The 26,416-nt window shown below is 44.6% G+C and overlaps 1 protein-coding gene across 2 annotated transcripts in view; it reads left to right on the plus strand.

Moving 5' to 3' along the window:
* Positions 1-26,416, plus strand: part of Mkl1 (megakaryoblastic leukemia (translocation) 1) — a 122,080-nt gene that overhangs the window by 83,410 nt on the left and 12,254 nt on the right. For both annotated transcript variants that reach the window (XM_013024919.1, XM_013024918.1), the window contains 3 exons: positions 6,364-6,429; positions 22,681-22,736; positions 25,875-25,950. In XM_013024919.1, coding sequence (XP_012880373.1) covers positions 6,423-6,429; positions 22,681-22,736; positions 25,875-25,950 — 139 coding nt within the window. In that variant the 5' untranslated portion in view covers positions 6,364-6,422. The remainder of the gene's footprint in view (positions 1-6,363; positions 6,430-22,680; positions 22,737-25,874; positions 25,951-26,416) is intronic.

The following is a 26,416-nucleotide window of genomic DNA, read 5'->3' on the forward strand; positions in this document are numbered from 1 at the left end:
CTCCTCCTCCTCCTCCTCCTCCTCCTCTTCTTCTTCTTCTTCTTCTTCTTCTTCTTCTTCTTCTTCTTCTTCTTCTTCTTCTTCTTCTTCCTCCTCTTCCTCCTCTTCCTCCTCCTCTTCTTCCTCTCCTTCTTCTCCTTCTCCTTTTCCTCCTCCTTCTCCTTCTTCTTCTCCTCCTTCTCCTCTTTCTCCTCCTTCTCCTTCTCCTCCTCCTCCTCCTCTTCTTCTTCCTTCTCCTTCTCCTTCTTCCTCTTCCTCTTCTCTTCCTCCTCCTCCTCCCCTTCCTCCTTCTTCCTTCCTCCTCCTCCTTCCTTCTCCTCTTTCCTCCCTACCATTCCCCTCTCCTTCTCCTCCTTTCCTTATTTATTTAGTTAGTTAGTTGGTTGTGGGGCTTGAACTCAGGGCTGGGTAGTGTCCCTGAGCTCTTTTGCTCAAAGCTAGCACTCTCCCACTTTGAGCCACATCTCTACTTCCAGTTTTTCTGGTGATTAATGGGAGATAAGCGTCTCATGGACTTTCCTGCCCAGGCTGGCTTTGAACCACAATCCTTAGACCTTAGTTTCCTGAGTATCTAGAATTACAGGCATGAGCTACTGGCGCCCTGCCCAAATGATTTCTTCTGAGTGAACAATTCCTAAGGCCCAGAAGTATAAAAGGTGTTGTTTGCCATAGTTAGTAGGAGAGGGTTATACACTGTATATAACAGCAGATACCTTTAGTCAGGTCATAGCAAAACTCTACATAATACTGACATGGGATAAACTATTATTTTAATTGGAAACTCAGGAAGACCTTAAGTAAGTATAGGGTAACTTCTAGCTGGGTGCCGGTGGCTCACACCTGTAATCCTAGCTATTCAGGAGGCTAAGATCTGAGGATTGTGGTTCAAAGCCAGACCAGGCAGGAAAGTCTGTGAGACTCTTATCTTCAATAAACCACCAGAAAACTGGAAGTGGCCCTGTGACTCAAGTGGTAGAGTGCTTGCGTGGAGCTGAAGAGCTGAGGGATAGCGCCCAGGCCTAGAGTTCAAGCCCCATGACCAACCCCCCCCCAAAAAAAAGAACTTCTAGGAGGGACAAGATGGAATTTTCTTTTTTTTGGGGGGGGGTCCGGTCGTGGGGCCTGAACTCTGGGCCTGGGCGCTGTCCCTTAGCTCTTCAGCTCAAGGCTAGCACTCTACCACTTGAGCCACAGTGCCTCTTCCGGAATCGAACCCAGGGCCTCAGGCATGCAAGGCAAGCACTCTACCACTGAGCCACCTTCCCAGCCTAAGATGGAATTTTCAGATGATTGAACTTTAATTTTAATTCGTTTTAGAGATGGAAAAGGTTTATTAGAGATAGCACTGTCTGTGTGCGTGCGTGCGTGCGTGCGTGCGTGCGTGTGTGTGTGTGTGTGTGTGTGTGTGTGTGTGTGTAGGGACCTTTATTGTGCTTTTTATGAAACATTTGATTAGGAAATTTATTGAAGTGTAAATGTGGCTATATCTGGTGGTATACACCTAAAATCGTACCAGCCAGTAGGCTGAGGCAACAAGTTTTGGTGTTCAAGGACAGCCTGGCCTACATAGTGGAACCCTGTCTCAGAAAAATCCAAAATTTTATACTTGTTCTTATACACTGTCTTAATTTATAAACTGATCCGTGCCTTAATTTTATTTAAGTGCCTAAGGTTTAATTAGTTTAAAATTTTAATACACTTTTACTTTGCAGTAAGCACAAATATTAAGACAAGTCTAGAAATCATAATAACATTACTGGGGCTGGGAAGGTGGCTCAGTGGTAGAGTGCTTGCCTTGCATGCATGAGGCCCTGTTCGATTCCTCAGCACCACATAAACAAAAAGAAAAAAAAAGCCAGAAGTGGTGCTCTGGCTCAAGCAGTAGCATGCCAGCCTTGAGCTGAAGAGCTGAGGGACAGCGCCCAGGCCCAGAATTCAGGCCCCATGACCGGACCCCCCCCAAAAAAAAAACCAACATAATAACATTACTCATGTATAGCAAGAAATTTGAATAGTTACTTTGGCTAACTGAATGGTTCCATTACTACTGAATGGTTGTATCAAATGAAAACTATTTATTTCTTCTGTCTTTCTTACGTTAATCTCTTTTCTATTGCATATAATTGATAGATTACCCAGGTTTTCAACAACCTCATAATCTGGCCTTATATAGCCTTTAAAGTTCTGGAGTCAAAAAAATCCAAAATTTTCATAATTTCTTGATAATTTTTTCTGCATATAGTTTACTTACAAAGACTACTGATTGATATTTCAAAGTTATTTTGAATAATAGCCATTACTTAGTGATTATTTCCTAGAAATGTTTAATTTTATTAAATTGTATCGCCTTGTTTCTGAAATCAAATTAATTTGTTATATCTAGTCATTTTTAATAACTTACCTAATATCAGACCTTCAAAAAACTATAAATTCACCCAGATTCCAGTGGCTCATATCCGTAATTCTAGTTACTCAAGTTAAGATCTGAGAATCATAGTTTGAAGCCAGACAGGAAAGTACATGAGTCTTATCTCCAATTAAAAAACCCAAAACCAGACACAGAGCTGTAACTCAAGTGGTAGAGTACCATCTTTGAGTGAAAAGCTAAGGGAGAGTGTCTTGATTCTGCACTCAAGCCCCAATACTAACATCCAAAAAATTTTTTTATGAAGGTGATAGACAGTGGGTCTTTTATTCATCTTCTACTTGATCCTGCTTAGCTTTCTTTTTTCTTTTCTGCAGATGTATATTTTGTACTAGTAAGAGAGTCAGAGACCCAGGCAAGTCCTATCTAGTTCCCACAGGTAATAATCTAAAGGTCTGCTCTTTAGTTTCCTCATCTGTAAAATAGTGATAATAAGCATACCATCCTCACAGGTTTTGTTTTAATTCTATTTCAAGGAATTAAACCCAGGGCATACTATATTCTAGGCAATACCACTCTTCCATTATCACCAGCCCCCTCCCCCTTTTTTCCTAAACTGAAAGCATATCAGTCATATAGCACAGAGCCAGATATATAATAACATACTCAATGACTCCTGTTATTGTTTATTATCATTGTTGCTGACCTAAGGCTATAATTATTGTGAAATTAAGTTCTTGGATTAAATATGTTTTGTTGAGCCTGTTGCTGGTGGATCATGAATATAATCATAGTTACTTAAGAGAGCTGAGATCTTAGGATCGTGATTCAAAGCCATACAGGGCAGGAAGTGTATGAATTCTCTTATCTCCAGTTAACCAGCCAAAAAGCTAGAAACAGACAGAGCTGTGGCTCAAGTGGTAGAATGCTAGCCTTGAGCAAAAAACCTTGGGGACTGTGCCCAGGTCTTGAGTTCAACCCCCAGGAACAGTGCACGGTGAACGTATGTGTATTGCCTACAAACACACACCCAGAGACAGACAGACACATACACACATTGTTTTATTGAGTTGATCCCATGAACTCCTTTGATCCTGGTCTGAACCTTCCATTTTCTCAATCCCTTTGCCCCATCAGAGAATGAACCTAAGTAGACACGCTTTGGGTCTGTTGGCTTAGCAGAACTGGCTTCCAGAAAACCCTGGAGACACATGGTGAGGAGCTCAGGTCCTGGAATCTGAATGTTTGGGCTCAAATCCTGTTCTACCTCTTATTAGTGAGATAACCTTAGGGGAATTACATAATCTTCTCTGGGATAAACAATACCTGTCCAGTAGGGATCTTATAAAGATTATGTGATTTAAAACACTAAAGAATAGGACTGGTGGTAGTTCGGTGATAAGGCTCTTACCTTTGTGCCTTAGGATTGATCCCAGCACAACAAAACTAAACACCCAAATCACAAGTACATAGATAGTGTGTCTATATAGCAGACTGTTCTTTTCATCTATTTAATTCTTCAAGATTTTGCTTTAAACACAGATTTGTGAAACAATATCCTCTTAGTTAGGTTTCTCACATTGTGTATATCATTTGGAAATCCAGTTCAGTTCAGGAAACAGTGATTAGCTTGGTGCAGTGGCCCAAGCCTATAATCTGAGAAGCAGAGATCTAGAGATTGCAGTTCAAGGCCAGCAGGCAGGAGAGGAGACTCCATGAGACTCCATCTCAACCAATGGCTGGGCTGGACTCAGTAGTTCCACCTGTCATATACGACAACTGTGCTGTGTGACACAGACAGGGAGCACAAGTAGGAGGATCACAGCCCAGGCCAGTCTGGGTATTAAGCAAAACCCTCACCTGGGTATAAAAGCAAGACCCTACCTCAAAAATAACCAGTGCTAAAAGTGGCTGAAGGTGGGTTGGGAAGGTGGCTTAGTGGTAGAGTGCTTGCATGGATGAGGCCCTGTGTTCGATTCCTCAGCACCACATAATCAGAAAAAAGCCGGAAGAAGTGCTGTGTTTCAAGTGGTAGAATGCTAGTCTTGAGCTGAAGAGCTCAAGGCCCAGAGTTCAGGCCCCATGACTGACTGAAAAAAATAAAGTGGCTGAAGGTATGCCTTAAATAGTAGAGTGCCTACTTGTGTATGAAGTTTGAGGGGGTGGTGCACAAATTTTAATAAGATACATTCTTGCCGGGTGTGGTGGCTCATGCCTCTAATCCTTGCTACTTGGGAGGCAGAGAACTGGATGATTGTTTTAAGGGCAGGTAAAAAATTAGCAACATCTCACCAAATAAGAGGTGTAGGGGGTACATGCCTGTGGTTCCAGGCACATGAGAGGACATAAGGAGGAGGATTACCACCTGACGCTGGCTCAGGTAATAACATAATTCCTATTTGAAAATAATCTAAAGCAAAAAGTTTTGGGACATGACTCAAATGGTAGAGTACCTCTCTAGCAATCATGGGGCCCTGAGTTCAAGCCCCAATAACACCAAAAAGAAAAAATATATTCCTACGCTCAATGAGTTTATAAACTACTAGGGAAGGTATTTTTAGCAAGTAACAACTATATAAGACAAAACATTATTGTACTTTTTATAACAGGTAACAAAGGCAGCTCACAGGAGGCCTAGAGTAGTTCTGAATGTGGGGAGTGAATTGGGAGGTTAGAGGAGAGGCTGGGCATTTTCAGGTGAAGTACATAAAGGAAGTAGAAAAAGTTATAATACTTGAGGAAGAGAAACTGAACAGACTTGATTGGTATGCCTGTAGCAGAGACGCTTCCTAGGTAAGAATGAGCCAGTGAGCTAATGCTGCAGCTGGGTAAAGCACGGAGAGGTAAGATAGGAGGCATGTGAGAACGAGAATGCCAAAGAGTTGAAGTTGGCTTAAGCATTGAGCATCAACACTGGGAGGATAATGATACTAAGAGATAAGATGTTTGGGACTCAGAGTAGGTTTCCAGAAGAAAAGACAAGTCCTACTTTGGACCTACTGAGTTAGAGATGAAGGTAAAAACCTGGTCATTCTTCTCCCATTCTGGGATGCCTTGCTAAAAACTATTGTGTATGAAAAGCCAGTACTGGAACCCTGATTCGCAGCAGATGCAGGACTTTTAGAACCCTATAGCTGAAGAACCTATCCTTCAGGGGCCTTCCCTTGGCCTGTGGGATCCTCCTACACTCTGCCTAGACCTGTTCTTACTTAGTCGGAACTTTGGCTACACCATTGTCATTCTGCATAGCATGAAGTTGTCACACCCTTTAGGAGCCATTGATTTTAATTGACTTTTAACTTAATAAAAATCCCTATTTCATTAAGTAGTATTGCCAGAGTAGAAATGAAAGAAACACTCCTCAGTCTCTACTAGCCCGGATGTTAATTGACTCATCTAGCTTTGTTGTCTCACCTCAACAGAAAAAGGCCCCGAGTGAAGAGGAAGAGAAAGAAGAGAGTGACAGTAATGGCAGAATTTCTCAAAGTGTAGAGAAATGTGTACTGCACAGTGAAAATAGCAATAATTTTTAGAGAAAAATGTTATAGATAACCAGTATACTTCCTGGTCTTTGTGAATAAGTGCATCATTTACCATACTTGTGGTGTAAACATATACAGAGAAAGTGTACAGCATCTGGAAAAAGCTCCTTTTGCATGGTGCTCCTCATATTTTCTTCAAATTTAGAACTGATGTTTTTCAGCTTTAGGAGAAAGACCGAGTGCTATAGGTTTTGAGCAAGAGGCAAGACTCTGGTAGTTTGTGGATTGTTATCGCCCTGCAGGACCCTTCGCAACTTCCTCTTGCCGCCCACAGCAGAACACGGAAACCCTGCTGTATCAAGCAACTTCTGCAATTACACACAGTTGCAGTTCAAGGGATCTTTCATTCGTGCTACACCCTCTGTTTTCAGACATTGTCTGCATTTGAAAATGTGTCTTTTGAGGAGAAATACTCAGCTGACTTCTCTTCTCTTCTCTCATTCTGCTGCCCCGCAGTGCTCCAGTTAAAGCTCCAGCAGCGCCGGACCCGGGAAGAACTAGTGAGCCAGGGGATCATGCCACGTAAGTGCCCTTTCTCTCCACATTTCTCAGAGTTGCTTTTAGGACATGGCTGTGTGGACCTGGTATGGCACAAGAAGCAGCGAACAAAACAAGGCCAACCAGGTATTATTTACCCTCTTCTGTCTCACGCTTTCTCCAGTTCAGGAATTCTTAGTAAAAAGATAAGTGACCTAATCAATCAAGATTTGTAAATCAGACAGCATTAAACTTAAAGAGTGTCAGCTTTTGAATTGCACCTTTCAGAGGGTTTCTAGTGCCTTGTTGCACTTCCCTTTAAGCAGACTTTGCACTGAGGTATTGTAAGGAAGAGCCCACTTGTGTATGCTCTGCCTTGGGGTTCAGCTTGCTTGGCTGAGAAGCCTCTACTCCATCTGTCTGAATGATGTTTTCTGCCTGCAGAAGTTGGCTTTAAAGTGAGGTCCTCAGATACGCAAGGCTGGCATGGATGTGAGCCACCTGAGTGTGCACCCATGAGGGCTCAGGGGTACAGAACTACATCCTTTGGGAGAGAAATGAAACCAAATCTGGGAAATTAGTGGAGCTGAAAGCTGGAGCCAGCAAGATTTTACTCTTTTTTTTTTTTTTTTGTTGGTCCGGTGGTGGGGCCTGAACTCTGGCCTGGGCGCTGTCCCTCAGCTCTTCGGCACAAGGCTAGCGCTCTACCACTTGAGCCACAGCCACAGCACCACTTCCGGCTTTTTTCTTACGTGATGCTGAGGAACCGAACCCAGGGCCTCAGGCATGCAAGGCAAGCACTCTACCACTGAGCCACCTTCCCAGCCCCAAGATTTTACTCTTTCTGACATTTTTTTGAAGTCATCTGTGGAGAGCAGGCTTCCCTCTTGTTTGTGTGTCATCACCACTTGGACACACCCTAGTGGAGTAAAAGAATTGCCAGGAGGCAGTGTGTGGCTTCATCTGAGAAGTGATGTTTCCCATTTGTACTCAGTTTTTGCATACCTAGCACCTAATGCTCATTCACACACTAAAAACAAAAAACAAAACAACAACCAAAACACATCTACTCCTGCTCTCAGATTTATATTTAAAAGGGCAAGACTGATTATGAGAAAAAGAGGCAAATGAATAAAGCAGATAATTTTAGGGCCTGGTGAACATTGTGATTGAAATTGACAGGACAGATTTTTTTGGGGGAGGGGTGAGGCTTGAACTCAGGGGGCTTGGGCACTGTCCCTGAGTTTCTAAGTGCTCTACCACTTGAGCCACAGCTCCACTTCTGGTTTTTTGAGTGGTTAATTAGAGATAAAAGTCTGTGCCTGGGCTGGCTTTGGAACTGTGATCCTCAGATCTCAGGCTCCTCAGTAGCTAGGATTATAGATATGAGCCACTGGTGCCTGGCATGACAGATGTTAGTAACAGGTTTATGATAGATAAGAACCTGGGCATACTGGTGCATTCCTGTAATCCTAGCACTTGGGGAGATCCTAAGTTTGAGACCAGCTTGCACTATATGGCAAGGCCTCATTTCAAAAAAAATAAAACACAACAAAATGAAAAGAGGTGGCTAAAGAAAGCCTCCCTGGTGAGAACATGTCATAGCTGAGACTTAAAGGGGTGAATTGGAGTCTGCCATTTAAGTGTCAGGAAAAGGGGGTTGGCAGCCTAGCTCAGTTGGTAGAGCACTAGTCAGTGAGTGAAAGCATCAGGTACTGAGTTTGAGTCCCAGTCTTGGATTAAAAAAAAGCAGGAAGAGATGCTCCAACAGAAGGAGAAACAAGGGGCTAGGAAGGTGGCTCAGTGGTAGAGTGCTTTTCTTGCATGCATGAGGCCCTGGGTTCGATTCCTCAGCACCACATAAGCAGAAAAGGCGGGAAGTAGTGCTTGGTTCAAGTGGTAGAGCGCTAGCCTTGAGCTGAAGAGCTGAGGGACAGTGCCCAGACCCAGAGTTCAGGCCCCACGATCAACAAAAAAAAAAAAAAGGAGAAACAAGTTAAAGGGCCTGCCTGGTACAATATGAACTTGATATGTTTGAAGAACATCAAGTCAGTGGGCTGGGCCATGGTGAGCAAGGGAAAGGGGCAAGTGGAGATAGTTAAGAGGCTCAGCCTGGGCTGAGCCACTACTCTGCATTCCCTGACTCCTATCATAATCTTCAGTACTCCTGCACCCCGATACCCTGATGTCTTTGCTTACTTTACTCTTCACCTCCACTGCATTATCTTTCAAAGAAATGTGAGCACTGCTGGGACAAACTGTAAAAGATTGACCAATTGCTATTGAGATTTAGAGATCTAGAAATCTGAAAAAGTGAAGTCTAGATTGAAGAACCCACTGACATCCCTATTGTGTTGGCCTGAGGAGTGTCTAAAAAGAAACTGTACATTTCTTTTTGAAAAGCAAGCTGTAGGGCTGGGAAGGTGGCTCAGTGGTAGAGTGCTTGCCTTGCTTGCATAAGCCCTGGTTTGATTCCTCAGCACCGTATAAGCAGAAAAAGCTGGAAGTGGTGCTGTGGCCTAAGTGGTAGAGCGCTAGCCTTGAGCTGAGGAGTTGAGGGACAGCGCCCAGGCCCAGAGTTCAGGCCCCACGACTGAAAAAAAAGAAAAAAGCAAAGAAAGCTGTACATTTGAACAGCTTAGGAGGAAGGGCTCCTGCCAAAGGTCGCCATGGGTCGATTTTGTCTCATTATTCCCTTTCCCTTCCCCATCTCACTTCCTCCCTTCCTCCTCTGTCCCACCTGAAGATTGAACCACACACATGCTCTGCCACTGAGCTGCAGCCCCCACCTACTGCTGTTCAGCTTACAGAGATTTAAGGTAACAAAATTGTAAGTTTAAATTTTTTTTAAAAAGTCACTTTTTTTTTGTTTTTAAATGGAAAGTTATACGGTCAGGCACATTATATCTCATGGGCACCTAACAGATAAGTGCCTTTGTGTGAGAACCAGGCTGAGGGCAGATCTTGGTGTCTCTGGGCCTTGATTGGTTTCCCACTTGCTGGAAGTCCATTTGGGAGCTGCGGAAGTTCTGTGTGGTCATCTCTGAACTGTAGCTCCTGTGAACCAAAGAAGCTTTTTGAGGAACTGACCACTACCGCTTTTCAGGTAGAGCTTAGACAAAAAGCCCTCTCCACTCCTCTGCTCACTAGTGAAGTAGAGGAGATTATAAAGTCATGTTTATTTTTTAGTTTTTAATTTTTGGGGGGTATTGAATTTAGGGCCTTGAGCTTTACCATTTGAACCATGCCTCCAGCCCATAAATTCACTTCCTATTGCTACTTATTAGTTTTACCTAAAGAGTTCAAATCTTACAGTCACATGGCCAGGGGGAACCCTAATACATATCTGGTATGCTTGTGATTTAAAATTCTTCAAGCTACTAGAATATTATTTGTAGAAGGACACAAGTGATTCATATTCTGCATCTAAACAGATGACTTAGGCATACTTAGAAAAGACAGATTTTTTTTTTAATTGTTGCTTTGTGACAGTCTTACTGTGAGACCCAGGCTGGACTTGACTTTTACTTCTATTGCCTCAGCCTTCTGTGTGCACCACACACCTGGATAATTCTTTTTTTTTTTTTTTTTTGAGATTGATTTTGGTTTTACCAAGGAGTATGTACTGAAATGACAGCAAAGTGATCTCTGAAACCTTAGACAGGGCTATAGTATGAAAGCTAGATAGAAAAGTGGCTGGCATGTATGTTAAAGAGAATCCTGGAGATATGCATACCAAAAATACCCGAGGTAATCAACTGATTTAAAAAAAGTTTATTGGTGATTGAAGGTATAAACGCAAATGGACAGCTCTTGCCCAGCAAGTATGAGACCTTAAATTCATACTTCAAAAGAAAAACAAAAACCTCAAGACAAAAAAAAAAACCCCACAAAAAATAGATACTAAATAGATACTGTTCTCAGTGGTAGAGCACTTCTCTAGCATGTACAAGGTTCAAGGTTCAATCTCTAGCATTGCAAAAAAAAAAGATTTTGTTTTGACTCAGTTTTTGCTTATTTTTCTATTTTTATGAACTTAAAATATCTTTAAATAGTTTTATTTTATTGGCTGTGTGGCTTAGGTACTATCCCTGAGCTCTTTTTTTTTTCTTTCCCCCTTAAGGCTAGTGCTCTACCACTTTGAGCCACAGCGCCACTTCCAGTTTTTTGATGGTTAATTAGAGATAAGAATCTCACAGACTTTCCTGTCCTGGCTGCTGTCAACTGATTCTCAAAAGGAGATTTCATGTATCAGTTTATGTGCCCTTCATCTTCTCCCTGCACCCAGCTATCCTGATCCCATCCATGTTCTCCGTGTTTGAGCCTCAGTCAGTCTGCGAATGGTTGGCCCCATGATAGTTGGGGCTGTGCAGTACATTACTTCCTGATGAATACATAGTGGACCAAAGCTGCTCACTTTGTGGTGGCTGGGAAATGAAAGAGCAGAAGAGGATTGGGCTGAGGTTCCTCCACCCCTTCAAGGGCCTGTCGTCTCCTGCTAACCTCCTGAAGGATCCACCACTTCTAAATACCTCCACAGGCTAGGGACTAAATGCTCTAACATAGGCTTTTGAGAGACAATATTCCAAACCACAGCAATCAAATGTAACTTATTCAGCCATTTTATTTTATTTGTATTTTTGTTGTTACTCATACTCGCTGAACTTGCTTGGTCATGGTTGGCATTCTATATCACTTGAGTCATGCCTTTAGTCTGGCATTTTGCTGATTAATTGGAGATAGAGTCTGGAAAACTTTTTCTGCTTGGGCTGGCTTTAAACCACAATCCTCTAGGTCTCAGCCTCCTAACTAGTTAGTATTACTGGTATGAGCTTCAAGTGCCCAGCTGGCCCTTCATATCTTTTTTTTTTTTTTTTTTTGCCAGTCCTGGGGCTTGAACTCAGGCCCTGAGTACTGTCTATGAGCTTCTTCTTCTTTTTTTTTTTCTCAAGGCTAGCACTTAACAATTTGAGCCACAGTTCCAAGTCTAGCTTTTTCTGTTTATGTGGTACTGAGGAATCGAACCAAGAGCTTCATGCATGCTAGGCAAGCACTCTACCACTAAGCCACATTCCCAGCCCTCCATATTTTTAATCTTTGGAATTCACTTTATTGACATCCAGACCGTATGAGAGCATGTGTCTACCTACCTCTCAGACTGAGCTTCTCCCACCATTAGATTAAGAGTGGGAGACTCTAAAGCAGCTTGTCCCATAGAGAAGGAAAAGATTGAGCTGGCCTCAGTTCTCCATTCTCTATTCCTGTGTTAATTCTTAGTAGATGACTCCCTTGCTGGTTTGGGTAGAGATGATAGCCCAGGTACCAAAACAGGGGTGGTAGCAAGCCTGCAAAACAGGGTGCGTACACAGTATGCTTCAGGACTCTTCATTTGAATCCTTGCTTGCCCAAAATGTGTGGTCCCTTTTCCACATCTCACCACCCAAGATGTGTCTTTGATTCACATAAACTTAGTCCTGTTTCTCATTGTCACAGTGAGTCTCTAGGGCTGTTGACACATACTTTGGTTAATGGCATTTGTTGCAGAATATTTTGGTTATTTTAGTATGTCAGTTCAGAACAGAAGGACAAGAAATGGAAGTCAGACCCAGGGAGCTCTGAGTGGCTAACTTCTCACATATGCTGTGTTTGCAGATGGAGAATGGGCATAGGGCCAGGGGAGGGGATGGTAGTGACAGCAGTATCAGTGCATTGATTTTAATCCAGCTTCTAGCAGATGGCTGGGTACTTTCACTTTATCTCCTGCAAGTACCTAGTGCAGTAGTAGTGTAACTGCCATTTGTGGGCGGGGAGCGGAACCTCAGATGAGTCACATGACTTACCCTAGGCCACCCTACCACGATGAGGTTCTGAAGGGGTCACAGTTTATGATGGCACTTAGCCACATGGGAATTTTTGATGATAGCCTACCGTGCTTTCACCAAAATTCCAACTCTGAAAATTCTTGAAAGCTGAAAACAATGTCATTAACAGGACCCCTAGTTGGTAAGAGGAAGTAGGGGTGAGAGTGACCCCATTTTTCTTAGCTCTCCCTAGTGCTAATACCTGCCACTTGTGAGGCTTGAAGGCCACTACTATCTTTCTACCTTGGTCATAATAACTCTGGATTAAATATAAGAGATTTTTAATTTCTTCTTTGCCATGGAAAATTTTGAACAATTTTGCACATATTCTCACTAGACAGTTGCCCTAACAAACACCTGAAGTCTAGCGTGTGATTCCCAGCCTTTAGAGCTGCTATGAAACTTGTTCTCTGTGGTCGGTTTAGTTCCTTCTCTGGCTAGATTTAGAATCCTAAGAGAAATTATCTGCGTAATGTCAGTATCAACCCATACGCACCAGTGATGTACAAAATGCTGCTTTTGTATCACTCAGTGTGTGAGGGCCCTCTCCATTTCCTGCTTAGAAACCTAGGTTCTCACTTGATAGGTGCAGAGACAGAGGACTGCGTTTTTGTAGCCATCTTTCTTGGGCATGATGATCACAACCTGATCCAAACAGCTGGTGTGGAGCCAGCCAAAGCAGGTCCAAGCAAGGATGCGAGGAAAAAAATTAGCCAGATTTTTTAAAAAAAATTAATTTTCAAGCCGGGCACTGGTGGCTCACGCCTGTAATCCTAGCTACTCAGGAGGCTGAGATCTGAGGATCGAGGTTCAAAGCCAGCCTGGGCAGGAGAGACCGTGAGACTCCTATCTCCAATAAAACACCAGAAAACCGGAAGTGGCGCTGTAGCTCAAGTGGTAGGGCGCTCGCCTTGAGCTGAAGAGCTGAGGGACAGCGCCCAGGCCCAGAGTTCAAGCCCCACGACCGACCAAAAAAAAAATTAATTTTCAGTGCTTTAGATCGAACCTAGGGCCTCACAGATGTAGGGTGTACCATTGATCTACATCCCCAGTCTTCTGATTTTTTTGACTCCTAAGAATGAATTTATTACAACAATCATGAAAGGAGCTTAGGAAATTATAACTCTTTACCCATATAGGTGGCAGACTTGAAATCTTTTTTTTTTTTTAGGGTCTGGTCGTGGGGCCTGGGTGCTGTCCCTCAGCTCTTTAGCTCAAGGCTAGTGCTCTACCACTTGATCCACTGCACCACTTCTGGCTTTTTTCTTTTTGCTTATGTGGTACTGAGGAATCGAACCCAGGGCCTTGAGCATGCAAGGCAAGTGCTCTACCACTGAGCCATCTTCCCAGCCCCGGACTTGAAATCTTAAACCCAGATGTTGAAAAGATTTAGCAAGTTCTCCTCCCCCTCCTCCCTGTCCCCCCCCCCTCTCCCCGGCCCAGTCCTGGGGCTGTCCCTGAGCTCATTTTGCTCAAGGCTAACACTTGAGCCACAGCATTACTGCCTATTTTTTCTGTGATTAATTAGAGATACGGATCAGACAGACTTTCCTACCCTGGGCTGGCTTCAAACTACAATTCTCAGACCTCAGCCTTCTGAGTAACTAGAATTACAGGTGTGATCCAATGGCACCTGGAAAAATATAACTTTAAGACAGATGAAGGTGCTATATGTAAAATGTTTGGGGATATACATTTACACCCGGCACATGCACACTCACACATGCACACATGTACATATGTCTCCCATGCTGGGAGATGGCTGTCTTGCCTTGCACTTATGTGGTCTTATGTAGTGTCTGACAAAATTAATGGAAGTGCCATTAGGAGTCAGACAGAGTAATCTGACTCCTCTGCTTTGGCCAAGCAATGAGACAAAGAATTCATCTAAATTTGGATGGTTTTATTTTGTTGTTGTTGTTGGTCATGGGGCCTGAACTCTGGGCCTGGATGCTGTCCTTCAGCTCTTCACCTCAAGGCTAGCTACCACTTGAGCCACAGCACCACTTCTGGCTTTTTCTGGCATTCTTTTCCTGCTGGGCTGACCCCTACAAGAGAGGCTGTGGCTCAAGTGGTAAAGCCCAGTACTGCTGCACATGTGTCTGTGCATGTATATGTACACACATACACATATCCCAAGAGAGGGACGATGGGAAAAGGAATAGAATATGTGCCCCTTGACATTTCCTAAAATGAAATCTGAAGTCCTCCTTTCTATCCCATTGTGGGTTTAGAGCAAGTGACAATGCATTTATTTCCAAAAGACTAGACAGGAAAAATGGACCAAATGTGAAGGATCAGATTAAAATTGCTATTGTTCAATTTTTTGTTTTTGTAGCTACCACACAGGAGTGGGTAGATACTAGCTGAACAAGGTCTCTTCTATATCCCTATCCCCACTAGCCCTGTGTACTAGGTTGCTATATTAGCTTAGAATTGTTAAGTGCATTTTCAGTTTGACACATTTTCAAGTTGAGATGTGCTCATCGGGATGTAGCTTCTTGTAAACCTAGGGCATCTTATCTATGCACACTCTCTCACTTGGACACTGCTTAATAGGGTAACTCAGAGTCAACTCAAACTCTGAACATAGTCTCTTTTACCTACATCAAGCTTATCTCCCCTGTATTCCTAGTCTGAGATTGTCAGTGCCACATCATCCAGTCACTCCAGTTTCTCCTAAATGGCCTCTTAATCATTTTGTAAAATGATTCTCACTATTTTGTAGTTTTAGTTATAAAATCAGTTTTGTAGTAGCTCAGGAAAGGAAATGACAAGGTCATTCATGAAAAAAGGTAGGGTTATTGTTCTAGATTGTGACTAAAGAACCAACAACTAAATGTAGATTCTTGATTAAATCTTGGTTTTGGGGGGAAAATCCAGCTATAAAAGATGTTTCAGGGATCATTTGGGGAATTTCAAGCTAGATATTATTGAATTAATGCTAACTTTCTTAGAAACAATTGAAGTGTTCTAATTATGTAAGAATTCCTATTCTTAGGAAATGCACAGTGAAGGAATAAAAGCAAAGTGTCTGCAACTTAATTTCAAATGATTCCATAAATGAAAAACATTAAGTGTGTGTGTCTACAAGAAGAGGGTTGACCAAGCGAGATGAGAAAATATGGCTAAAAGATAACTGGAAAATCTAAGTCACAGGCTTAAGGCTCTCTGTTATTTATATTTTTCAGTGTATTTTCTAGGTTTAAAAGATTCCAAATGAAGGGCTGGAAGGTGTCTCAGTGGTAGAGTGCTTGCCTTGCATGCCTGAGGCTCTGGGTTTGATTCCTCAGCACCACATAAGCAAAAAAGAAAAAGAAAAAGAAAAAAAAATCCAAATGAAGAAAGGGGAAGGGAGTTTGTGGTACAGATGGGATGATGTGAATATGTGGTAATATTCAGATCCGTTTCTGCTCCTTTTAGTTTTTTATGTAAAAGATAAGTTAGAAACAACTCTTCCTCTCCTGTGTATACAGTTCTAATTATGTCACTAACTTGGTTGAAGCAGTCTCTAACAGCTCTTGGAAAATATTAAGCTTCTTCCTTCTGGGCTCCAGAGGCTCTGATGAGAAATATAACATCATTCAGCTGTTTTGTTTGTATTAAACTTTCTTTATTTTTATTTTTTTTGTTTTTGGCTAGTCCTGGGACTAAACACTGTACCTGAGCTTCTTTATTCAAGGCTAGCACTCTACCACTTGAGCCATAGCACCACTTCCAGCTTTTTTGAGTAGTTTATTGGAGATAAGAGTCTTACGGACTTTCTTACCTGGGCTGGCTTTGAACCTCCATCTTCAGATCTCAGCCTCCTGAGTAGCTATAATTACGATCATGAACCATCAGTGCTTGTTATTAGCTTTTAAAAGTGTAATTGGCACGAATTTCTTTGGGTTTATCTACTTGAGGGTTTACTAAGCTTGTTGGATTTGTAGATTATGTCCCTTGCCAAATTTGTCATTATTTCTTGAATTATTTTTCTGTTTCACCCTTTTTTCCCTCTCTTTCAGAATATAGTTTGTGCGATATCTTGCTTGCTCGGCTGACACTCTATTACTTGAACCACATCTCTAGCCCAGCTTTTTGCTGGTTAATTCAAGATGGTGTCCTGTGGACTTTCTAGGCTAGGCTGTCTTCAAACCTTCAATCTCTGAATCTCAGCCTCTTGAAGAACTAAGATTGCAGTATAATCTACTGGTACTTGACTATAATGATAGTTTTCTTTTTTTAAAGTACCATAGTTGTTGAGACTCTGGTTTGTTTTTTCCTCTCTCCTTTAGAGTCTGTTCTCTTTGTTTTTCAGGTGGGATAAATTTCTGTTTCAAAATTTTCAATTATTCCTCTTTTCTTTTCTTCTTCTTTTTTTTTTTTTGGGTCCGGTTGTGGGGCCTGAACTCTGGGCCTGGGCACTGTCCCTCAGCTCTTCAGCTCAAGGCCAGTGCTCTACTGCTTGAGCCACAGTGCCACTTCCGGCTTTTTTCTTTTTGCTTATGTGATGCTGAGGAATGGAACCCAGGGCCTCATGCATGCAAGGCAAGTGTTCTACCACTGATCCACCTTCCCAGCCCTATTCCTCTTTTCTTTACTTTTTGTTGTTGTTATTTTTTGTACTGTGGGGGCCTCACAATTGCTAGGCAAGCACTCTGCCACTTGAGCCATGCCCCAGCCTTTTTTGCTTTGGGTTATTTTTCAGATCCTGTCTTGAACTTTCCCCTCAGACCTTGATCCTCCTTTCTCCTCTAACTGAATAGCTGGGATTATAAGCATGCGGCACCATATCTGGCCCTGTATCTTTTTTTTTCCCCCTCTGATTCTCTTTCTTTGCTGAAGCTTTCTATTTTTATTTGTTTTATTTATTTCTATTTTAAGGATGTTCATAATTGTTCACTGAAACACTTTTTTAAAAAATCATGGCTGCTTTCTAATTCTAGCACCTGTCATGTTGGAGTTTTTAATATCTCCATTGTTGAGCATATGAGATTTTCTGATTCTTGGTGTGTTGAAGGGTGTGTTTATGCACACGCATGCATGTTTGCACTTCTCCTGCTGTTTGAACTCAGGGCCTGGGCACTGTCCATGAGCTTTTTTTCCCCTCAAGACTAATAGAGCTGCAGTTCTACTTCTGACTTTTTGGTGGTTAATGGAGATAGGAATCTCACAGACTCTCCTGGTCTGGCTATGAGCTGTGATCCTGAGATCTCAGCCTCCTCAGTAGCTAGGATGACAGGCATGAGCTACCAGCACCCACCCAGCTGCTTTGATCTTTTTTACCTTTATGTTTGTACGGTTGTCCTTCCTCTCTCTCAGATGATCTCCTTTCTGTCTGCAGAGCTTCTTTCTGTTTATGTGGGTTTTTCTCTTGCTTCAAAGGCTTCTTGGTCAGTTCACATGCTCTTCCCTGGTGCTGAGACTTAGCTCTCCTGTTCTTGATGGCACCTTAAATGAGCATCAGTGGCATGTTTCCACCTTGCACATAACTGTTTGCTCCTACAAATCATGAGCTTTCTTTGAGGGCTAGGGATTGTTTCCCACATGGTTTGGTATGTGTTTATTCCCTCTCTCCTCCTTCCTTTCTCTCTTGGCCCCCCACTACTGCACTGGGCGTTTGCTCCCCACTTCCTTGGAAAGAAAAGAACCTTAAGCAATAGCCAGCTTGCCTGAAAGATGGGCTGCCTGGCCTGTGGCACTCCAGTGCCCTCTGTTGTATGTGCATAGTTTCCAGTTCCGGTGATGACAGAGCTTTGCGTGTACCATCCTACCCAGGGTGGGAACCGTCCCATGAGGGCATGGGCTCAGCAGTTCCTTGCTGTCATCCATGACAGGGAGCATAGAGCACTCACTGGCTGCAGGTGTAAGTAAATCTGGTGCTGGTGAGGGGAAAGCTGGTTTGAGCTCCAGAAATTGCTGAGCTAAGCCAGTTTTTTCAGAGTCATCCTGTCTACTCTTCAGTGTTAGGTGAGATCAAGGTGAGCCTGGTCCCAAGGCTTGCAGACATCCCCAAGCTCAGCTCCACGTTCTCCCTCCAAAGATGCTTGCCAGAATGATCTTAAAATAGAAATGGGTTTTCTCTTTTTACTTCTTTTCCCACAAATGTCCTCATATTAAAGGCAGCCTATGTGTCTGAAGAGGAAGAAAATGGGTGTTGGTATCTTCATTGGTGGTTCTAGCCACTGGGTGGGCCCATATTCTGGAACTGAAACTGAGTGAGATGGCCACTCCTCCTGCCCACTTCTCTCATTGGCTTCTGCAGGGGCCTGGCCTTCTCCTTCATGGGAGCTGCACACTTCCTTCATCACACACAGTAGTACCAGAGCACCAGTGACTCTTTTTCTTCAGTGCTATTGGGGTTTGAACTCAGCACCTGGCACTTGATAGACAGCTTGAGACATACTCTCAGCTCCTTTAGGTTATTTTCAGATAGTGCTTTGATTTTGCCCAGGCTAGCTTGAGACTCTGTCCTCCTGTTTATGCTTTTTGTGGGGGGCTATGGGAGAAGGATGAGCAAGAGACTGTCTGTAACAGTTCATAGGTTTGCATTGGCCTTTGGGGCTTTTCAGAGATTAGGAGTTCTGGGGAAATGAAAATTTGAATAAATAATACCCTGGACCTTCCCTCTCAAAGCTGTTAAAGCGGCATGGAGGAGGAGATGGACCAAGGGAGCTGTGGCCCTCCTGGGTGGCTTCATTTGTCGATTAACTTTGAGTCTTTTTGCTTTTTCCACAACTACCAGAGGCCTAAACTTCAAAGCCTATTTTCCACTTCACTCTGCTTCCTTCTCATCTTCGTAGCATGAAGGCTTCAGTGATTTGAGTCTCCATTTTACTTGCTCCCACATCACAAAAGCCAAAGTATTTCCTTGGGGTATTTTACACCTCCATCACCACGCTGCCCTCCACGTGCAGCACTAGCAATGCCGTCTAGACACACGCTGGAGCTGCCTTCCAACAGCAAATGCCTTTCCCCAGTGAGCATCTGCTGGTCTGTCTCCAGGCTCTTGAAATCACTGAACCCGCTGAACAGTAATAAAAATGGGGAAAGAAGACAAACACTATCATGTATGCTTGTAATTCTAGCTTTTCAGGAGGCAGAGAGTGAAGGGATTGTGGTTTGAAGCAAGCTGGGCAAAAAGTCAACAAACAAAGCTGAAACTAGTGATATTCATCTGCTACCCCAGACGCAGAGTGGGAAATATAAATAGGAGGATCACAGTCCAGGCTGGTATAGGCAAAAAGCAAGACCTAATCTCAAAAACAAAGCAGAACCAAGTGTGATAACTCATACCTGTAATCCTAGCTACTTAGGAGGCTAAGATCTAGGAGGATCATGATTTTAGGCCAGCCTGGGCAAAAATTTCAAGATACCTCATCTCAATAATAGCTAGTTAGGTATGGTAGCATGCAGCTATTGTCCCAGCTACTTCAGGAACTGAAAAAATAGGAGGATTGCGGTTCAGGTCAGCCTAGTCAAAAAGTAAGAGCATATCTCAAAAATAACCAGCACAGAATGGGCTAGAGGCATGACTCAAGTGGTAAAGTGCCTACCTAGCAAGCATAAAGCTGAGTTCAAACCCCAGTACTTACAAAGAGGAGGCAAGGAGGAAAGAAACAGAACTACTTGGAATAGACACATTGAACAGAAGGTTCAGACCAAGAGAAGGCAGAAGTGGGCCTGGGTTGGATCTACCCTGGCTCTCAGTGATGCCTTGCGGCTAGCTTTTCCTCTGGGCCCATAAAAAGGAATATAACCCCCCCCCCCCCAACACACACACACGGAATACCTAGGGATATTGAGTGAGCCGGCATATTTGAAATATCTGGACCAGTACCTGCCCCGTAAGCTGACACGTTGAAAATTAGTCCCTTCCTTGCTATATATGAAGGCTCCTGTAACTGCAGGACCAAATAAGAATTCATACTTTAGTAGCCATTCATTCACCTGGCTTCCTATTAATATACACTGCCCTTTGTACACAAAGATGATAGAGCCACTCCTGTCAAGATGCTCTGTGCTTGCAGGTTGTTTTTTCCACAAGTTGGTGGTGTGCTCTGTGGGATAGCGTGTAGAATGCTCTGTATAGCACAGAAGCTAGCTGGCCTGTGGAAACTGAGCCAGTGACTCAGTGAGTCACAGTGTCTGGTGACAGCACCACTTCACATCCTGAGCTCCTGCAAGTGCACTTACTCTGACTTGGTTCTCTTCTTGGAGGTGAGCAGAGTCCTGCTTTCTACAAGGAATGAGGTCCTGAAAGCACTGACACCCGTGTTGTTAGAGCCAGCACTAGTCTACAAGTCCCTGGTCTTGCTACTGGGGCTTTTGTGAAATTTTCAACCCAGATGAGTCATGACCTGTTGTCATGATAGGAGACTGAAGATACGTAATAAAAAGTATGTTAGGGGCTAGAGATTTAGCTCAGTAGAAAAGGATGTGCAAGGCCCTGAATTTGTTCCTCAACCCTGTGGGGGCAGAGCGGGGGGGGGGGGGTGAAGTATGTCAGAACTAGCTGGGCTGGGAATGTGGCTCCGTGGTAGAGCACTTAAACTCTAGCTGCAGATGGTAGCAGACACATGTAATCCCAGCACGCAGACGGAGGGCTGGGGACCAGCCTGGGCTGCATAGCAAGACCTTGTCTCATTACTAGAAGGACAATCAAGTTGGTGATGAGTGCTTTGGAGAAAATGAGACAGAAGGGGAGCTGGGTGGGCCAGTGGACATGAAGTTTTCTCCTTGTCTCATCATGTGCTGAGTTTTTCAGAGCCAGGGCAGTGCGTTCATTCCCACTGGTCTGTCACACCCATAACACCCACACCAGGTTCTGCTACACTGGGCTTTGGAACTGATTTTGGAATTGTGCCAGGTTTGCCCAAAAGAAACAGGTGCAAGCCTCCTCCATCTGCCTCTGGTAATGGGGACTGCTCCCTGGGATGGGCGCGCTGATGGACTGGAGAGAGCCTGTGGCTTTTCTGAGATTGTTTGCTAAGTCTAGAGCGCCTCCTGCTGCTCAGGGATGGGAAGGAATCTGTGTGGAGTTCTTTTTAAATTCCCACTTTTCTCATAATAACTTTAAAAAACCACCTTAAAAAAGTGGTGCTGGCACTTTGAAAGTTTCTTGTGAGACTGCTCTTGCTTAAGGCTAAGTGCCCTGGGGGAGGGAAGGGAGGAAGCACAGAGGCTGGGCAGGATAGAGTCCTATCTGTGCTCTTGCTACTTTTAGCACCTCCCTATCCCTGCCTCCCACCACAGACAGCAGCCCAGAAGTTATCTTTTTGTGCAGTTTCACAGCTGTTCACAGATCCTGGGAAGCAGAAGTGACACTGACCATAGTCTTGTGCATTTCTCCCTTATTGCCACTGTTCCCTGCTTGAAGTGAGTCAGACCTTTCCCTCATCCTCAATGTTTTAAATTGTCATCGGTCACCTCATAACCAAGCTTTTGACAAAGAAACACAGGCCCTTTGTCCACACTGCAGCATTTGCACAGGGGCTTGGTTTAGTCTGCTTGCTGTAGATGGAGCTAAGGTGCCTATGGCAGTGTCCCAGAATAGAATGGAGCCACATATCAGCTGCGGGGGTGGATTTCTTCACCAGCGTGAACCACACCATGGCTTTTAACAGCACTGGACACTGCTGAAGATGGAAGTGGTGTTTGAGAAGACATCGACTCCTTGGCTTCCCTGTCTCATTAAACGGGTCCGCTCACTTGATTCCTAATGAGGCTGAAGAAGTCAAGTGGCCCAGCAGGCAGCCCTGCCCCCTCTCTGTGGCCTCCCCAGAGTAGGTGTGACCCAGGAGGTGATGTCTGAGGTTTTTTTGTTTTTGTTTTTGGGTCCAGTCGTGGGGCCTGAACTCTGGGCCTGGGCGCTGTCCCTCAGCTCTTCAGCTCAAGGCTAGTACTCTGCCACTTGAGCCACAGCGCTACTTCCGGCTTTTTTCTTTTTTGCTTATGTGGTGCTGAGGAATCGAACCCAGGGCCTCATGCATGCAAGGCAAGCACTCTACCACTGAGCCACCTTCCCAGCCCCTGTCTGAGGTTTTGATAATGGGGCTGTACCACAGTATAAAACCCACGCCCAGAGCAGTGACTTGCTCCCATGAAGTGACCCAAACTGCTCAGCAGGGCAGCTGAGCCTTAAAAGACATGCTCACTCGTGCGTCATTAAAGACACTGCTAATATTAACTTGGATTTAAGATGCCTTCTCCGCTGAAAATTGTAGTATTAAATGTGATACTACCTCCTTTAAAGTGTTTTCCCCCACTCTCCTCTCCCTCTTCTCCCCTTGCCCCCTCTCTCTGCCCCTTACCCTTCCTCTTTCCCCTCTTCTTTCCTCTGGCCTTCCTTATGCTGCAGATTGAGCCTAGGGCCTTGTTCGTGTGTGTGCTCTACCACTGAGTATATCCCCAGCCCCTAAAAGTCATTATTTTATGGTTCTTCTTTCAACAGCTTTGAAAAGTCCTGCTGCGTTTCATGAGCAGAGAAGGAGCCTGGAGCGGGCTCGGGTAAGGATCTCCTTTTCCGAAGACCCCCGAAGCATGTTGTAAGAGTTCATCACATGGCTGGCTCTCAATTCTCTCCAGTGGTAGCACAGTCTAGTGTCACCTTTGCTTCACAGCTCTAAATAATAGAAACCTCTGCTCATCCCCCTCCTCCCCCCTGGCCACTCCCGTGGTGACACTGGAGTAGAAGGAAGGCAAGGCTCTTAGTGCCTCTGAGGTCTGTGATGCTCTCTGGCCTCCTTCCCCAAGCCTGGCTTTGAGGACCACTAGGCTTTCTCAGCTTTCATTTTGCTGAGGCGCTCATGGATGGCAGCCATGGGAAGGCTTTCTGCGTCCAGAGCATGTTCCCCCAGCCCTGCGGGTAGGCGCTCGGGGCAGAGTCTCCCTCTCTCCTGTCTGCCCAGGGCAGCCAGCACCCTCCTGTACTCTGGGAAGCAGAAGAGAGGTCATATTCCAAGCGGGGTTTCCTAGCGCATCTCCTCCATTGTGTCCTCGTCTCCCAGGCCCCCGGGGAATACCCTGGTGTACAGTGTGGGTGGAGATGAAGAAGTCACCAGAACGTGTTTCTCTCCGCTGCCTTCTACCCCTGGCTTTTTCCCCTTCATATGAAATTAAGGAAAAAAGCACCTCACCACAGAGAACCACGGGCCTTGGCTCCCTGAAATCCTATACCTCTCTTAGAGACTGAAAAGTTTACTCCAGAGACCTTTCTTCAGTTCTCAGTAGTGAGAAGAATGAAATCATGGGTGCCAGGAACAAAGCTCTGTTCCATTTTCTGGAAGCCAGAGAAGGCCTGGCTGGAGGGGGCCTGCGGCAGAGCAGAACAGACAGGCTCCAGTCCCTCCACAGCTTCCCGGGCAGGCAGGGCTCGGTGCTGCCCACCCGCGGTCCTTCAGCGTTGATCCTGCTCTTCCTTATTCACCCTCATGGCACCCTGTGATTTAGGTGCCATTTTCCACACAGCCGCAGCCCAGAGTGCATAGCTAACTTGTCTAACCAGCAATGGCAAATCTAGGATTGTGGGCTTCAGTTTTGTTTTGTTGTCTTAGTGGCACTGGGAACCACACCACAGCCCAGATTTATTTCTATTAGCAAAGTAATTTTACTTTCTAACACATGGTAAACATTTATCCAGTATGTGCTTATGTTACACATCTGTTCACAAACGACATTCAAATGACAATATTTGCTTTCATATTTAATTGTATACTAAAAATTATCTTCATTGAGGTATGAAAAATGAGTGTCTTGGATTAGTTATGGCATAACTTGCTTTAGTTAATTAGGTCTAACAACCTAAAGCTTTAGAAAGCTACTGATTTTGCATTTCCGTAAGATGCCTACCTGTTAGCCTGTGTTCCAGGGGCCCTGCATGTCCTCATCAAGTCATGGCACCCCGCACCCCATCTGTCTCTCTGCAGGCAGCATTTGTAGTGGCCGCCTCCCCACCCCCGTGGCCTCAGGTCCTAATTAGAGGATCTCTCAGACACGGCACATCACTCGGCTGATCCCCTTTCCATTCCTCATCTGGCCACCCTGTCCCCCTGTACTGGTGAATGCTTCCATAGCAGCAGCAGCCAAGCCCTTTTCTTTCCATTCTGCACTGGAAACAAACTGGTCCTCTGGTTTCTATCAGGAAATTTGTCCTTTCCACCCTCCCAGCAGCCGTGAGTTCACTGCCCCCAGAAGTTCCTCTAGGCATTTTCATAATCAGTCCCATATTCTGCTTCTCCCTAGACCACTATACAGAGCTTCAAGTAGCTTTACAACATGTGTTTGCGTCTGTGGCAACTGGAACCACACTCTGCCCTTGGCTGGGGGTGCTCTTGCCCATCCACAGCCACTTCGCACCATCTCCTGGGGTGCTCAGATCCCAGGACTGCCACAGAGCATCAAGGCGATAGCCTTGATTTTGGAGAGAGAGGATCTGCCCTGGCAGGGAGAAGGCAGGGACCAGGCTTGACCTTTAGTTCAGAAAATGTACCCTGGCATTGTGTTTTCCTGCTGCACTTTCCCCTGTCCTGACCGAGTCTGTCTCAGCCGATCCTGTCCTTTTCACTAAAGGTCTTGGCCAAATGCCACTGTGAGGTCACACATAGGCTGAGATCACACACACACACACACACACACACACGTAAATATACACACATGTGTATATATACTTTGATTACAGCCCTACAAAACTAAAGATAGCCGGGTGCCGGTGGCTCACGCCTGTAATCCTAGCTATTCAGGAGGCTGAGATCTGAGGATCGAGGTTCAAAGCCAGCCTGGGCAGGAGAGACCATGAGACTCCTATCTCCAATAAACCACCAGAAAACCGGAAGTGGCGCTGTAGCTCAAGTGGTAGAGCGCTCGCCTTGAGCTGAAGAGCTGAGGGACAAGCGCCCAGGCCCAGAGTTCAAGCCCCACAACCGCCAAAAAACAAAACAAAAAAAAACCTAAAGATATTTTCTACATTGTTTCTATAGTCTAGGAAAAAAATATCCCAAGGTACTAATACTGGTTGCCTAAATGTTTTACTTTTTACCCTAATTTTCTCTTGCTTTGCTTGCCTTTTTATTTTGGTTGTGTGGCTTGAACTCTGGGCCTGGGCGCTGTCCCTCAGCTCTTCAGCTCAAGGCGAGCGCTCTACCACTTGAGCCACAGTGCCACTTCTGGTTTTCTGGTGGTTAATTGGAGATAGGAGTCTCATGGACTTTCCTGCCTGGACTCAGATCTCAGCCTCCTGAGTAGCTAGCATTATAAGCGTGAGCCACTGGCTCCTGGATTTGTCTTTCCTTTAATTTTTTCCTTGTTATTATAAAGGTGATTTACAGAGAGGTTGCAGTTACATAAGTCAGGTGAAGAGTACCTTTCTTTTTGGATAACACCTAATTTTCTTCGATGCACATCTGTTACCTTTATCATGGCACACATGTAGTAGCGCAGCCTCAGCGGCAGCTGGGCCCAGAGAACAGTACCTGGCTGATGCCGGGGAACTGATGTGTCTCTCAGGCCCTGCTTGCCCTGTAGTCACCAAATAAAAGCCACGGTGGCCACAGAGTGACCGGCCACTCCTGCTTTGAGGGCTGGGTGTGCATATGCCATAAGCATATCGTGCCCTGGCTTTGAGAGTTTCTTGATGTGCTCTTTCCGCAGACCGAGGACTATCTGAAGCGGAAGATTCGCTCCCGGCCGGAGAGATCAGAGCTGGTCAGGATGCACATTTTGGAAGGTATGAGAGGTTGGAAATGCTTCCCACTGTGCTCACACATTCCAGCACTTTCTTCCACCTGTTTTTAATTCTCTCTGTGCTGGCAGGAGCCAGCTTGAGGCTTCTCATAGTGAGACAGCAATGATGTGTGGGGCCACCACTGGCTTTGGGAAATGCCCACGACGGGCAGCCACATTTCCACAGCGTGGCTTGTCAGCCTTTGCAGTCCTCCATCTCTTAGTATGAAAACACTTCTCTGCCAGAGCAGATCATCTTTCTTCTCCAAAACTTGTTTTTAACATGCCTACACTTTTATTTTTATTCATTCATTGATTCATTCTGTCACTTACTCATTGGCAGTTAGCCGGACAACTGTGCTGGGGCTCAGAAATGTACTTCTTTCTGAGGTGGAGAGAGAGATTTTGGCTCCTGGAAGCAGCACAACTATATTCACTTTTGTTTGTTTAGCTTTGGATCGTCTTTAGGG

The sequence above is a fragment of the Dipodomys ordii genome, unplaced genomic scaffold, assembly GCF_000151885.1.
Source record: "Dipodomys ordii isolate 6190 unplaced genomic scaffold, Dord_2.0 Scaffold79, whole genome shotgun sequence".
Taxonomy (NCBI): Eukaryota; Metazoa; Chordata; class Mammalia; order Rodentia; family Heteromyidae; genus Dipodomys; species Dipodomys ordii.